The 12274-nt window shown below is 44.3% G+C and overlaps 1 protein-coding gene across 1 annotated transcript in view; it reads right to left on the bottom strand.

Annotated features, from left to right (window-relative positions):
• The window catches only part of Gfrl (Glial cell line-derived neurotrophic family receptor-like), a 221521-nt gene that overhangs the window by 110504 nt on the left and 98743 nt on the right, over nucleotides 1-12274 (bottom strand). The window contains exons 3-4 of the mRNA XM_072005911.1: nucleotides 8801-8971; nucleotides 4636-4780 (exon numbers count right to left, since the gene is read on the bottom strand). Coding sequence (XP_071862012.1) covers nucleotides 4636-4780; nucleotides 8801-8971 — 316 coding nt within the window. The remainder of the gene's footprint in view (nucleotides 1-4635; nucleotides 4781-8800; nucleotides 8972-12274) is intronic.

Here is a 12274-nt window from a genome sequence, read left to right as displayed (position 1 = left end):
AGATATCTTTCTTGGGTATTTCTCCTATCGCTTGTATGCTCTGATGGTATGGTACTTGTACAGGGAAGTAGAGGAAGAATGGAAGTAGAGGAGGTAACGAGGGGTTAAAATCAGCTACTGTCTACGCCCGCGGGATCTAAAGTTTCGGGAAACACGAAAATGGATAGTTAAGCCAGGTAGATCAGCCTGTCTAGAAACCTCGATGCAACTCAGCCCGCTAATTAATACCAATTTCGCTAATCCGCGTATTTCTCGCCTCGCTGTTCAATGAAAAATATACCCCTACCTCCTTTCCACAAAAATCAATCTGCAATCTGCTACAATTCCCATCGACCGATATCGCGTACCGATCACCAAACAGAAATTTTTACTCCAATTTCGAATACGAATTTAATCCACCTTGATCTCTGTGCGATGCAGTCGAGGAACAGTTTAACCGGCAAACGTATATTTGTCGCCTCTAACACGGCTATTTTTGTCCCCTTTTCTTGCGAAACGCTGCGAGTCTACTTATACCAGGCGTAACGAACCGCGAACTTTATGGCAAACATTAATTAGATTAACGGGATCATTAGTTGTGGTCACGCGCACTTCTTGAACCTTACGCGTCCCGTATCGCCGCAAATTCTAGAAAGCAAGGGACCCCGCGCATGGAACTCTGCCGGTTTATATAAACTAAACAAACAAGAAACGTATCGTAACGGGTGGATCGTCTCTGGCCGCTCTCATATCGAGCGGATGTTCGACAACCTATTCGCGGAAATAAAGGACGAAAATGCCGCTAACTTTGTCGAATTTATTTCAGAGAAGACTAAAAAACTGCGAAACTTTGCACCCCGGCAAATTAATCTTACTGAACGAACGACATAGAATCCAATAGTACACAGGTGTTTCGCACTTTCCGAAGTTCGTGCTTGCGCGCTATCGAAGCACGTATACATTTTCTATGAGTCATAGAAGAATTATCATTTTGCGGGAGAAATTGATCTTTTGCTGTGACTTTGTGACTTTATCGCAGCGTTCGAGCAAACACATGAATTTTTTGTATTCGATCGTAGAGAAAGATCGCCGTACACTGGGTTATTTCCAGTGAAATAACACCAACGGCATAAAATGATGAGAAAAATACGCGAGTCGCGTCACGCGCGTGTTTTTAAATTCAGAAGAAATCCGTGAAGTTTCGGAATACTTTCTCTCCGTGCTGTATCCACGTTCCCAGGGTCCCGATCCGTAATAACATTGAAATTCAATCCAACGTGCCGCTCTATAAAAGTAAACCAACCGATAGCGTATTCCTGATCATCGTCTTTCAGTCTTGTTCCAATTTTCTCTTAATCTATGAGCCTAGATCCGAGTAAAACGGCTGAAGTAAAGCAGATAATACGGCAAATTCCGTTCGCAAGCTCTTGCGATGGTACAACAGCACCACCGATCGTCGCGATATCGCGAATCCCGCACGTCGTTTTGTATCTCTTCTCGTTTAATCGCTTCGAGTACGCTTCGTATATCAAAACTGTCAGAAATAACTGTAACCGGCACGAAGAAAAAGATGTAGCTGTCAAAGAACGAAAGGAAACGCGGATAGAAATTGAAACGATGGAATAGACCGAATCATCTTCTTATTGTATTTGTCAGTTCAATTAGCGGAATTGAGAACCTTTCAATGAGAGGATATGTGAAACGTTTCCCTGTACTTAACATCGTATCGTTTCTGCCTTTCATCCCTCCCACCCTCCAATCCTTCGATAAGATTTCACCGCTTCGCTTGCATCGCGCACAGTAGCCCTTCTATGCTGCGTGTCACGCCAACGTTACAGGGGAGGAATAAGTTGTCCCTTTGGAAGTGGCAGCAACGAAAGGAATTCGTACGTTTCAAGGGAAGTAGCTATCTCTTTCGCGTAACGTGAATTCTGGGGTGAAAAAGACGATTCTCCTTGACACAAACGTTTATCTCGCCATTTCGCGCGTCTATCCCGTCAACGAAGAAAACACGACGATATGCGATAGAAAGGTTCGATGTCATTTATTAGCGAGTAATTGAATTCGACCCTGTTGACAAATTTCTTCCATTGCCAACGGAAATATAGCAATTTAATCGCGATTTAAACGCAGTTTATTCGCAACAAATCATAAACTTATTATTAGAAGTGCGTGTTCCGCTGTTTTACTAATAACTCGGCTAACTTTCTACGCTAGTCACCGAGCCGAGTAAACGTCTAATTAATTTTAGCCCGAAAACTTGGCCGGTACGTTCCACGTTGGTAGAACGGCGTGCCGCTCGACGTTGTATGCCGCGTAGTGATGTTTTTCGCGTTCTGCCGCTATCCTTTTCAACCGAGAGGAAGTCGTTCACGGAAGAAACGAGTTTCTGCCACGTACTTGGAGGGTGCGAGAGAACGCGCGTCAGTTATGAACGATGGAGGGGTTACAACGTTTCCGCGAAGAAATTACTTAGGCGTCGCATGCAACGTTGGCGGGCCGTGCGTGGATCGGTTGCTTCGCGGAAAGTGACTGCTAGTATTTCCACACTGCTCGCGATTTCACGTTCGTTTTACCGCCCTTTAACGGCCACGTTACCGTGCCATTCGCGTTGTTACCTTAAACATCGTTTACCATCGCGCTTCCGTTGCGCCACCAGGAAAACTCAACCAAGGAGGAGGCGGTTGATAATGATGATGCAACGTACTCAGAAATTGTTACGAGCTTTTTTCAACGAAAGTGTCCGCTTTCCGAGCGAGACGATGATGCATCGTACTTGGAACTCGCTATAAATCGCTTCGACGAAAGTCATTGTTCAAGTTTTTACGCGTTATTCCCGTATAAAGTGTAGTTCGCGCAATTTTGTATCCCTCCTCTTTCTTTTTTTTTTTTCTTCGTGTTTTTTCTTTCTTTGCTTTGCTATTCAAAAAGCTTCGGTAATGGTAATAATCATATCGTAGAACGGTACGTCGAACGATGAAAGTGACAAGAAAAATGCGAGGCGATTACTCAAGAAGAAAGATCAAGGGAGGTGGTCGTAAACTTTGGACGCGGCAGCAACTTCTGTAATTAAAAGCGTGTGCTCGCACACGCGCTCGATCGCTAATGGCTTTACGACGGAGCGGAGAGAAGGGAAGCAGACTGATGAAAAAACCTGTGGAAACTGGCCGATCTTCCGCTGTGCTAAATCTTAAGCAAACGAGGCTGAGAAGGATAAAAGTGTTCTGAACTATAACGCCTATCGATTTCTTTAACGCGAAAATGTCGAAGGGTCGTTGAGGTTAGGGTCCATAAAATGGATCTCTTGTATAATCATCTTCTCGTGGAAAACGATGCTAAGCTAAGAACTGCACACTGAGTGTAATATATTTGCCGTTTAATCCAGATTTTGTAAGTTCTTTTTATACTTTGAAAATCTGGAATAAACTACGAGTATTAACGTTAAGACGTAGATAAAGATAGATTAAGTTGCTGTATAAATTTTCCTTTATTTTCACATCATGGGACGCGTCTCTTTAGCCTTAACTAATTTAAAACGTACCGTTAAGGCAGACTATGCAACACGTTGGACGAACGTGTAAATTATACCAACGTAGCGTTCGCGTAAAATTGAGAGGTCGCGATGAATAATTTTATAAAACATTGTCACGGAAAGAATCACAAGCCCGAATTAACTTGTCGTATATCGTTTATAGTATTTCTGTCGCGATAAACGTTAGTAAGCACGAAATAAGTAATCACCGACGTACTAATTTCAACCACCACGCGATTTCAATCTAATTTAAGTCGCTACTATATATAAGTAAAAGGATTCTGGTATGATCCATATCACTTACGATATCGATTTAATCGAAATAGAAGAGCGATCGTAGAAATTCTACACGGAAGCTAAGCACTACATCTAATGGGTTTAAAATTACGTCGGACGGTCTGTCAATCGACAACGGAACTTCATTTGCCAACTCCCCCTTAACTTTTCGTTGTTACCAGCACGTTCGCCGAGATTGAATGTTCGAGGGAGCTTAACGTTTCGATTTGCCACGTTGCTTTTCAATCTCATATCACAGCTTCGAATTAGTCCCGTCAAACTTCTCCGCGTATCGAACCTTTGAATATCGCGCGATCGCTTAACACCGGCGATAAAAAAAGTACGTATCATCGCCACCTCTCGACCTGCCTCTTTATAAAGAAATCCATCGCCATCGAGGAAGAAGCATTAAGTCCGACGTAGAGTGTGGGTCGACTGACATTGAAAAAAGGGGAAGTTGGTCGGTGTTTGAAGACGAACGCTGAATGGCTGAACGAACGGTAGGACGTATAGATACACAGAGGCGCAAAGAACGAAATTCAGCGCGAGAGGCAAAGAAATTTACTTCTTTGATTGACATTCAAAAGGAACACTCGGCGCTTTCTTTAAGTTGAATTATGAATAGAAGGAGCATAGGAAAAGCCGACGAAACCTCCGAGGGAACATTTTTGAGAAGAGGCGGACGTAAATATTGACTTCCGGACTTACGGCCGTCTGGAAAATGGGGCGAACCCGTGGCGAACGCGTGGCATACGGCTTCCACTCGTTCGTTCGTGTGGGTTCGCCTGCATTCGCTCGATCGCCAAAAGTAGAATAAACTATGGTAATGATGCAACGTTTTCACTCACCGGCTCTCCATCCTGCACTTGCCCTCCCGCGCTTTGCAGTTGCTTTTGAAGTCCTCGAAAATCTGGCTGCACGATTTACCGCGTAAACAGACGCTCAGCGCATGATTGCAGGTTGGCAGAGCGTCGATGGCGTACGGATCCTTATCTGGAACGAGCATCAAGAAGTTAATGCAATATTTTCAGTTCGTGTTTCCGTTGAACGACGGCTTGCTAAGTGGCAACAACGATGGGCCAAAAGTGTGGCAGGAGAATTACCACGCTTGGCAATTTCATGGGGATAATGAAAATATTGTCTGCGAGTATCTGACGTTCAGTTTGCTAAAGTTTTAAATAACATCGTTGCTGACGGAAATGAAATACCGAAGCATGTTCCTTTCTTAAAAAAAGAAAACTGTTTTTCGAAAGAGATAATTACCGCCCGTGACGCGACGAGTAGAGGTGAAATTTAAACAGAACGGATGGACGAAAAATTCTACTAAAAATCTGATACACCTCTTTGCCCGCTCGAAAGAAACGAATAAACATGAACAGGTTACGCGTACATTGAGCTCACGTTTGTTAAAAGGGCGCCGTAATTGGTGGTCGAGTAATTAAAAAATTCCTCGAATGAAATTACCGTTCGTTATTAGCAAGCAGAAAATTCATGGTACCGTTCGCAGCCCTAGAAATCGTGGCGAAATAAATTGAGGCTCTCCGACGTACAAATATAACGAAAAGACGTATCTGCGCGAAACCCAATGAAAAATAAAACAATAAGTCGCCGGTGCGGGCGCCTGGGTCTGGATAAAAAGAAGAATCAGAAAATAATAAAGGTATTCTCTTATCAAAGGGGGAAAGAAGAGTCCGGACGGGTGTGTTAAGAGGCGAGGAGAGATTTTTCGCGGATAAAGGGAAGAGGATCCGGAAATTTCCTGTGAATAATTTCAAAGACCACCATCCCTCTCCTCTTATTCCGCTCACGAATTCCGCGATAACAAAAACGATCACAATTAAACGCCGGATTAATTCATTTAAGGCCGAAGAGATCCGTAAGCGGATAGTTGAAGAAAAATGGATAAAAATCGGAGAAAGAAGAAGTCGAGTCGCAGCATTAACAATCTGCTTTGTAAATTAAGAACGGAGGTGAAAATGATTAGCAAACGCGCATGAGATATACGTTAAAAAAAAAAAAAGAGTCGATGAAATAAGAATAATGGAAGATGGAAGGATAGATGAGCAAGAAGGAGGACCAGATAAAGAAAAGAATTCCTCTCGCGGAATCGACAGGAAAGGGGAGAGGCATTCTGTTAGCGTCGCTAAGAGTGAAAACGAAAAAGGAGAAAGATAACGAAAGGGGAAAGAGCGAGAAAGTCTGAGAAGGCTAGGGAATAGAAGGTAGTAAGGGGCGGGGGAGGAAGGATCGCGGCTGGAACAGCGAGTGTGAGTGAAAAGAAGCGTATTGGGAATTATCCGTGAATCGTTCGAAAATGCTCAAAAGGCTCGACGGCCCGGACGAGCGAGCCCTCGGGAAAATGAACAATAGAGACCGTAGGAGAAGCCGCAATGGCGCGGAGGTTATATAAGAGGCCGCAGTCAAAGATATCGCGATCCTTTTGTTTCTTCCACGAGAGCCGCGTCCGATCCTCTCTTTTCATCGAAGGAAAATGTCCGGCTGAGTGACACCTCGATCAAATTTTCTCGTGTCGTACGATGTCCGCTACAACTTCCGCTACGTTGTCTCCGCCAACTTTTCAGATAACTTTCCTACGATTAACCTAACCTCATCTGATACGTCACGGGCGGCCCGCGACGACGCCGGCTAAATCTAAAGATAAATGTTTTCGACAGATTCGTTTCCATGGTAAAATTATCCAACGGACTAAACATCCATCAAGCATTCGATCGGTGTTAAATCGCGTTTCAGATAGTCGATACGCGTCGAATGTACTTTATCGGAAAATGACAATGACATATTAGGGGCGGCTACGTTTTGTATCGATAAAATATTCATTAAATTGGTCCGCAAACGCGAAACGAAAGAGGATCAGGAATCGAGGACCGGTATTCATGGAACGTGAAAATGTTAGTTTCAAAAGAAAAACGGAAATGTCTCGAAAAGGAAGCAATTAAGAGAAAAATAAATTAAGGTCACGAGCCAAGATCTCACTGCCCGTGAACTCCGTCTTCAAATATAATTTTGCTATTAAAACAGGGAGAAGAGAAAACGGAACTTTGCAGTAGAAATACTTTCAGCAAAGATTGACGGTGCAGGGAATTTATGGATGATCGACAAGGTTACCAAAGCATTCGTCAAACTGATATACCGAACTCTCGCACGAACGCTCTAACGTCGACGTGCTCGACGTAACTGAAAATATAATTGCTCGCCAAATACGAATAAGATAACGAAGGATGGATGTTTCAAGAGATGAAGAACGAAGGAGAAAACGCGAGCCATTGCGATCCTCGTGGTTGAAGGAGCAGGAATAATTTGGAAGTAATGAGTCGAGCAATTAGAAGAGTTTGGCCAGAATCTTAATTACATTTATCCCAGTGTATAAGCCGGCATGGTCCAGTGAAAGCCGGTCATACGGGAAAGGCAGCGCGGATAATGAAAGCCCCGTGCCGCAGCCGCTACGAAAACCAGGAAGCTTCGGCACTTAATGAGATTAAATTCGCCCTCCTGCTTCGAAAAAAGGAAACGAAGAAAAGGGAGAACTGGCTTCCGGGTGGCAAAAAAAAAAAGAAGCAGAAGGAGAAAGGAGGCCTGGCAAAGGCACGCAGCTCTTCCCTTTTCCCTCCGTTAAACGCGCAAAGATCCGCGCGTTTTCCTCCTCTCGAAGTCAACGTCAGTTCCAGAATCCAGTGAAAAGCAACGCGTTGTAGCTTATGCAGCCGAGGCCTTTGAAGCTTTCGACGGGGCATAAAAAGATCGCAAAAAGAACGAAGAAATCGGTTCTAAGCTTTCGCCTCGATGCGCCGAGCGTAACGTGTTGCATCTACGATCATCCGGCTCTGCCTCGCCACCTTCGTTTTTCATCCACGAACTATACTGCGCCAGCGTTTCGAACGAATTAAATCGCCTATCCTATTATCGAGTCGAGGGTACAAAATAATTAAGAGGGTTAACCGACACCGGTATTCGCGAGTATATCCCGAAATTAGATACATCGTTGAGAATTTTTAAAAAGAGAAGAGCGGATCGATGACCGTAACTCTATCTTGTATCAATCGAACAGAGAGCAGAGAGATGCGATTTTTCACGGTGGACGTTTTAAAAAAATCGAATGACCGCGGATGATGAATTAGAAATGGAGGAGCGAATACACGATACGAGTACCGGGCACGAAAAGCGACCTTACATGACCCAGTTGTGAACGAGCGAAGTGACATGCGAAAAAATAGATAAGAATAATTGTATTTCCAATTTTCCTCGGTCGAAAGGTCTAACCAAGCAAAACCGAGTTAAAATAGAAAATATATAGTTACTGACGGCAGACGTGCCGGTCGATCCAACCAGAAAGCGTATTGCTAAAGGGAATCGTGGTAAAAAATATCCGACTACAAGTTCCGTGCTAGTCGAAAGGCATTCGGATAATCTTGCTCGTGCGAAGGGGAATCACGGAGAATGCGAACGGTAAATATCGTCGACGATTTCTCAGGTAAAGACGAACGGGACACGGATTCCGGTTTCGAGGACGCTCGAGCTTCGACCAACGTTCTCGTTCTTCCGGCTGGCTTCGAGTGCGTACAACGCCAGATAGAAGTTAAGGTTAAACAAGAAACGAACGATGGAACAGATTATTGGAAACGTCGCGCGTGTACGACTCGTTAAAAGTTTCCGAGCGTCGTCGATGGACGACAGACCGAGACCGCCGAGAGGAATTTCCCTGACGCTCGCTCGGAATCTCTCGTTGCAATCACGACCTCGCGATTAAACGCTTGTTAGAAGATTAACGCGTGTCCAGCTCGATCCCTTTTTCACGGCGACTAGATCGATCTTAATTGATTTCCTCTGTTTCCGTCTATAAAATCCTATTTTCTGATAATAGAAAAACTCGACGACTTTATATTCGTGGAAATATTGGCGATCGTATCTGGCCCGTTAAAGTACACGGAAAGCTGTTGCAATTCCTTCGGGTAGTATCTATCGAAAAATGTAAATTTTTCTTCCATGAAAACTTACCTTTCTTTGAGACGTAGATGCAAGGGTGGTCGAAGAGGAAATTCTGAAAACTGTTGCAATCCGGATCTACATGCGGTTCCCTGCAGAGGCACGTTGGGCGGAAGAAAGGGAAAGCTTGCAGAGTGTGCAGGGCCGCTTGACACTTTGTCACTGTCACCGTCGAACAAGCCACTGAAACAGTTAAATTATTATTAAGCAAGCATGCTCATTGCCGATGACAAATACGTCTTCTCCTTAACGAGGCGTAAGCACGAATAAATTTTCCATACCTCTCTCGTATCAACTGTTTCTCGTAAACACGTGACGGTTACGGTAGAGAAATGAAACGCGCAATTCGAACGTGCGAATGACGTCGGACGAAACACAAGCCCGTCATTACGCGTGCGATTAAACGAAAACAGAAGAAAATCGAATCGACAAAGTCGTACGTGTACGTGTCTCGTGTACGGTGGATTCGGTAGAATTATATTTCGCGGACAATAATCGGTGAAAGACGCGACAAACGTCGGTAACGCGTAGCTGCGGAGACCGGGAAATCCCATCGAGGAATTGGGCGTAACGGGAGCCGAACAAGGCTCGACAGACAGATTATCGTGCAAGAATGGAACGGTCGCGTTACACCACAGGGAGCAATGGGAAGTCCTATAGTCGGAAAACCGAGGATAACACTCGAGGTGCCTCGTTCGTTTCAGCAACAACAGTTCAACCTTCTGTGTAAACGTAACCCCTTTTCCTTGCTGCCACGTCGCGACGACAAGATCCATCGACTGTCGTCGTCGATGCGATACGCGAGGAATGTACACGCTTAGAAAAATTTCACCCGAGGGAAGAACATAGAGAGATTACATTACGGAATTGCTGAACGCGAGAAAGAACTTATAGAAGGCGATATATGTAAGCCGAGGCATTTCGCGTCGTGATATATTCGTTTCGCGACAGTTAAAAATTAATTTGCCGCCTGAGAAAGGTGATTTCGCTTGGAGTCGCGTCGTAAACTTTGCCTGGCCATTACTTAGCCGGTCGAGAATCCAATCGATCCGGGAAACCAGGCTTTTAGGACACCGGGTATAACTTTCCTAGAAGACCGTGGAAAGATGGCAAACGAAGAGTCAGTGCTCTATCTTAAATTAAACATTAACTTCTGGCTGCCAGAGAATTTTACTTTCCGCTTTGTAGCCGGAACTCCGGCTCGTACGAATCTTTTTCTTCTTTCCTCCCCGGTGGCATACCCTTTATTTCTCTGCCATGCCAGCACCAGCACTCTTATTTCCTCGTCGGCGGCACGTTTAAATTAGGTCGCGACGACGTCGACGCCGCCGATGGTTAACGTCGTTTTCATCGGTTCGCGACGAATCTATGCCACAAGTTGCACGTTGCCGAGTCTTCTCAAAAAATTCACCCAACGAAAATCGTATCATCGGCGTCCTTCGAATCAACGTCTAAAAGACTGGTCGCGATAAAGAAATGGGTCACCTCCTCCCAGGTTAGCAACTCTCTTCTCTTTCCGTTTCTGCATCGTATTGCAGACGCGATTTGTTATCGAGATAAATCGAGATTATCGGATCGCAGAGCCTTGCTAATATTCCGTTAGAGGGTGGAAAAACGCAATTGAAACTTCCACTTCGGTCATTATTTTTCGATCTGACATTCGACGATGACGACGACATCTGGATTCATTACTTATACCCCATCGCCGCTGCTGCACGGTTATTACGAAACTTACGATGTCTTGGAATAGTAATTAAGGTGCACTCTCGTTCCTATTCTTTCTCCGAACGACGCTGTACTAATTAATCTGCGTACGGGGGAATCTCGCGCGAGCAGGAAAAAGACGAGGAAGAGAGCGAGTTGAAACTGCTTTAACGAGGAAATATTATAACCGTTAAAATCGTTGTGCGAGTAGTGTAGGAAGGTTGCTCGGCCGATATCTCGCTCTTTCGTTCTCGAAAGAAAACTTCTCGATGAATAAATAACAAATAAATATGATACATAGGAACGCGGCACAAGATTACTGAAACCACACTGACGTCTCCTACGAATTTTTTCCGAATTGCAGATGTTTAGGCGGCCAATTTGCGAAATTGAAAAGCTGCTTTGTCCTTAAACGGTCTGACCGACTCTGACCCGGTACCTTGCCCGCTCTTTGATATTTAAATCTGACAATTTAGTACCACTTTAGAATAATCGTATCAACCGATCTCCTATCCCGTAATACGTGGAAAGTTGCGCATCGTAACGAAGCGAAACAGAAACCGATCGAAGGAAAATAGTTTCAGCGAGAATAACACGATCGCGGCGGATCGCCAATGAAAATAAAATTCGGCAACATTCGAAACCGATACGATTCGAAAACTGCGAGGCAATATCAAAACAGATTTAATAAAACAGGAAACAAATCAACCGTGGCGAAAATAAAAAGTATACGGTCCGCTATCGACTAGAAACGACACGGTTAGAAGATTGATTGTTCTCTGAAAACAAAAGGCGACCAATAAAAAAAAAAAAAAAAAAAGAAGGAAAAACAACGGAAACAACGTTGTAAAACTTGCTTCGTATTATCCTACGGGGGTTGAATCGATGGTAGCGTAGAAGTCGTGAACACGCTCAAATCGTCACAATACACGATATTGCACAAAACCGAGGATCTGGCAGCTGCAGTTGCAGCTGCACCGACGCTGATACCGTCCTGTCTCTCCCGTTTAATGCTCCCATACCGCGCCTATGCACCATGCTCTACGAGAACTCGCATGGTCACTGTTAGATAGCGGTTTCAGGGAACTACGCGATGCAGAGAAAGCAGGAGAGAGAACGCCACGAGATCATACGTACATACGTTTGTACGATTGTGCACCACCCATCTGCGTTCTGCGAGGTGGACCACCAACCACTATCCGAAACATGTGCCCTTGTCTCCATGGATAGCACAGGTGATACCTTCATCTCTATTCAAAGCTAACCGCCGTGTTCGATTTTACCTTTTAACCGAATTAAATAGGAATTTTCACTACGATAGGCAGAAACGGTGTCCGTTTCGTTTTATAATTTCGAAAGATGGTCGATAACCTTAGCCTGGGTAATCATAAAATTGATACAGAGCTAGCTCTATAGTTGAAAATTTCGTCTAAACGATTCAATTTGCCGATCCTTTTTCCCTGCTCGAGCAAGAGACAGTGCTTACTTTGCTTCTTTAGTCTCATTTTTCGATCAAACGTTTTCTTCGCAAGAAACGGATGGTTAGCCTGGCTAAATGAATCTTCTTTTGTCTTACGAAAGAACGTCGCAAGAAACTCGTAGCTTCTTTACGATTTTTATAACCGCGGTGGAAATCGTCAGAGTGAGGAAAAAGTTTCTCGATGGGCTTTCATTAAAACGGCCGAATTATTTCCTAAGTAACGACTTTAATTCGGATGAAAATGTCCTGCTTTTTACCGGAGATAACGACCTTATTATATCGAGATCCTGGTTAGCAACTTT

The sequence above is a fragment of the Bombus fervidus genome, chromosome 6 (genome assembly GCF_041682495.2).
Source record: "Bombus fervidus isolate BK054 chromosome 6, iyBomFerv1, whole genome shotgun sequence".
Taxonomy (NCBI): Eukaryota; Metazoa; Arthropoda; class Insecta; order Hymenoptera; family Apidae; genus Bombus; species Bombus fervidus.
The sequence above is the reverse complement of the archived record's forward strand: the minus strand, read 5'-3'. Positions and strand labels throughout refer to the sequence as shown.